This window comes from Sinocyclocheilus rhinocerous, unplaced genomic scaffold (assembly GCF_001515625.1).
Source record: "Sinocyclocheilus rhinocerous isolate Xijiao unplaced genomic scaffold, SAMN03320098_v1.1 scaffold1386, whole genome shotgun sequence".
NCBI classification, from domain to species: Eukaryota; Metazoa; Chordata; class Actinopteri; order Cypriniformes; family Cyprinidae; genus Sinocyclocheilus; species Sinocyclocheilus rhinocerous.
Genome location: NW_015660628.1, coordinates 1,275,134 through 1,278,113, shown reverse-complemented (window position 1 = coordinate 1,278,113; position 2,980 = coordinate 1,275,134). Strand labels below are relative to the sequence as shown.

Below are 2,980 nucleotides of genomic sequence, written 5' to 3'. Positions count from 1 at the left end.
ATATATATATATATATATATATACATAGTAAATATACACAGTACGCACACATATATTAAGTAAACAAAAGCTTTTATTTTGGATGCAATTAATCGTTTGACAGCACTAATTATTATTATTATTATTATTAAACAGACATGTTTGCATTTTTATAATTATTTTGTATAATTATTTTATAGTAAGTCTGTAATTAGTATGTATTAATAAAAATGTTGTTAGATATCAACTTTTATAAAACTAGAACTTTCTATTATAACAAAACTATTTTTAAAACCTCAATAATAACTATAATAAGTGTATATTATCCATACGAAAGGTTTATTGTTGGTTTATTTTTTTTCATTAATTTTTATGCATTTAGAAATGTTTTTAGCTCTATTCTTGATTATTTATATTTTTTCAAAAATACATTTTTAGTCATGGTTAATGTCATGTTCATTTTTGTTTTGAATTGGTTAACTACTCTAAAATGATTTTGTCATTAAAAAGATTATGTAACAATAATTGATGTGCGAATTTTGCAAGCCAGTTAAAACCCCATAATTTACAAGAGATCATGACGTCCCATGCCTCAGATACGAAGGGGCTTCTTAGTAATCTCATTTCTCAGAATGAAAAAAAAAAAAAAACTAAATTGAAAAACAAGCAGCTTATACAGTTAACAATTTGCTGTATTTTAATTATATTCATTTATTAGATCTTAGATCTCAGAGGTGATATTCATATTCCAGTTTCTCCAAAACACTGTGAAAGTTATAGACAATTACAGTAGGCAAATTTATTAACTTAGGTTTCAATCAATACATTTATTAAGAAAATTGTAGAAAAATTAATACAAATATAATGACCTTGGTCTCGTATGTTAACTAATAGCTAAATATACAAAGTTTGACTGTGAAAAAATGTCATTACTTTGAAAACCATCATTTCATTGTAAGTCTGTGTGAGAGAACGTGATTGAAAAAAGATTACATTCATGCTGTTCTCCTGAGTGACATCTCTCTTCATTCAAACTTATGTGCATGTGGTAAACGTTTAATATAAAACATTTCAATACTTTCACATCTACAGTACCAAAGGACAATTTTGCATAATAATAATAATCCATCTGTATAAATATTATGCATTTAATACAAAAATAATGCTTTTTATTCATTGTGTGTCTTCTATACATAACATGTGAACAAATACACATGATTAGTGCAAACAGTGCATTAAGAGGTTTGGTTTAGTCCTGATGAGACAATCAGTGAATGGAAAATAACCTGATTATAGAAAATAAACATACAGAAAGCATAGTATTTGTTCGTATACAGACTGTGTGTATCTGTATATGGTTTTGTTACAGCATGGTGATTTCACTGGGTGGCAGCGTCAGCCTCTTCTCTCGGACAGAGAGCATATTCTCAATGTGCATGGCGATAACCCGACACAGCTCCAGACCCTGCAAACAACATATATGCTCATAAACCACTCATTCATACTTTTACACTGTTCTCATGGTGTCGAATGTGTGTTACCTGTTCCAGCTGTAACTGTGTGACTCTGTGGTTGGTTAAGTCCCCTATCAGGACGTCTACATAAGGGTAACTGGATCCAGCGCTGGGCCGCTGTGTGTGAGCCGACTGAATCAGCTTCAGCTGGAACTTCACCTGCACCTCCTGCCATCAGAAAATCAATTTGGAAAACTGAAAACATTACAGGGCTTCTGCAGGGTTGATGAAGGTGAATTTAAGACAGTTAAAGATCGTTTTAAGACCTATTGAAGATAACTTAAGGAATTTCAAAGGGGACACAATACGTCAATATGTTCTCTATATGTAAATGTCTGAGGAGTTATATTAGCAGTACTTCAAAGTTTGAAAATACAACTTTTAGCTAACCAATCTCTATTACTTTTTAAACCCAGCTTAACTAAAATATAGAATTAACTTTTACTGTACCTTCCAATCACACTGCATAAAGGTGAACTTCTTCCTCAGTACTCTTTCCCCCAAATTAAGTAAGTTTATGATTAAAAAAAATTAGAAAGGACATATATCTGTCAGTGGGTTTAGAAAAAAGTTTTTATACCACATTGACAGATATAAGTTCTTGTTTTAATCATAAATTCAAATTTAGTTAAATTTCTCAAAAAAACAAGACATGAAAACTTCATGTCTTTATTTTCCATCTCAAGTAAATGGATCTTGATTTAAGAATGTTTAGATACTTTTATTGGGAAACAAGACAAAAACTTGTTTTTTGCAATGTATGCAACATTTAATGCCACATAATGTAAGTACACAAGTCAGCAAAATATATAACACCGTTCTAGTGGTTTTTGGATATTTTAATAAAAAAATCTTACATATTGTGCCTTGAAGGGCAAGACCTTTTTAGGACCTATAGAAACCCTGCATTACCGTTAGAAGTCTGTGTGTTTGCGATACGCACATGAGTGTCTTTGTGCAGGAAGTGCAGTCCGTTCTGATTGACAGCGAGGATGCACGGTGCAGAGATGGTGCTGTTGCTGCTGCTTTGGATGTAAAAGAAGGACGATCCAAACATGGGAAATGCACACACCAAACCTGAAGTACACACACAAACACAATTCAACAAACCTTGCTTTTCATCTTGGTAATACTCGATTATAAAAAGGTAAAAAGTGAATGAGGATGTTTGAGAATAAAATACCCAGGAACTGGGATCTGGTCTGGTGAGGGTTCAGGCTTTGGACGGCATGTACATGTTGGGCAACCAGTTGCATCCACTGCTGAGGCCCCTGTCTGCCAAAGATCTCAACTGGGATGTATTCTGTCAACTCATGACTACAAAAAGAGAACATTTTTCGAGTCAATATGTGACCCTGGACCACAAAACCAGTCATAAGTAGCACAGGTATATTTGTCACAATAGCCAACAATACATTGTATGGGTCAAAATGATTTTTCTTTTATGCCAAAAATCATTAGGATACACTCTAAAAAATGCTGGGTTG

At 32.6% G+C, this 2,980-nt stretch overlaps 1 protein-coding gene across 1 annotated transcript in view; it reads right to left on the bottom strand.

The window, feature by feature from the left end:
- Nucleotides 1-1,169: 1,169 nt before the first annotated feature.
- Nucleotides 1,170-2,980, bottom strand: part of LOC107725350 (unconventional myosin-XV-like) — a 35,140-nt gene continuing 33,329 nt past the window's right edge. Inside the window, exons 60-63 of the mRNA XM_016534587.1 lie at nt 2,677-2,810; nt 2,437-2,570; nt 1,521-1,661; nt 1,170-1,444 (exon numbers count right to left, since the gene is read on the bottom strand). Of these exons, the coding sequence (XP_016390073.1) occupies nt 1,343-1,444; nt 1,521-1,661; nt 2,437-2,570; nt 2,677-2,810 (511 nt within the window). The 3' untranslated portion in view covers nt 1,170-1,342. The remainder of the gene's footprint in view (nt 1,445-1,520; nt 1,662-2,436; nt 2,571-2,676; nt 2,811-2,980) is intronic.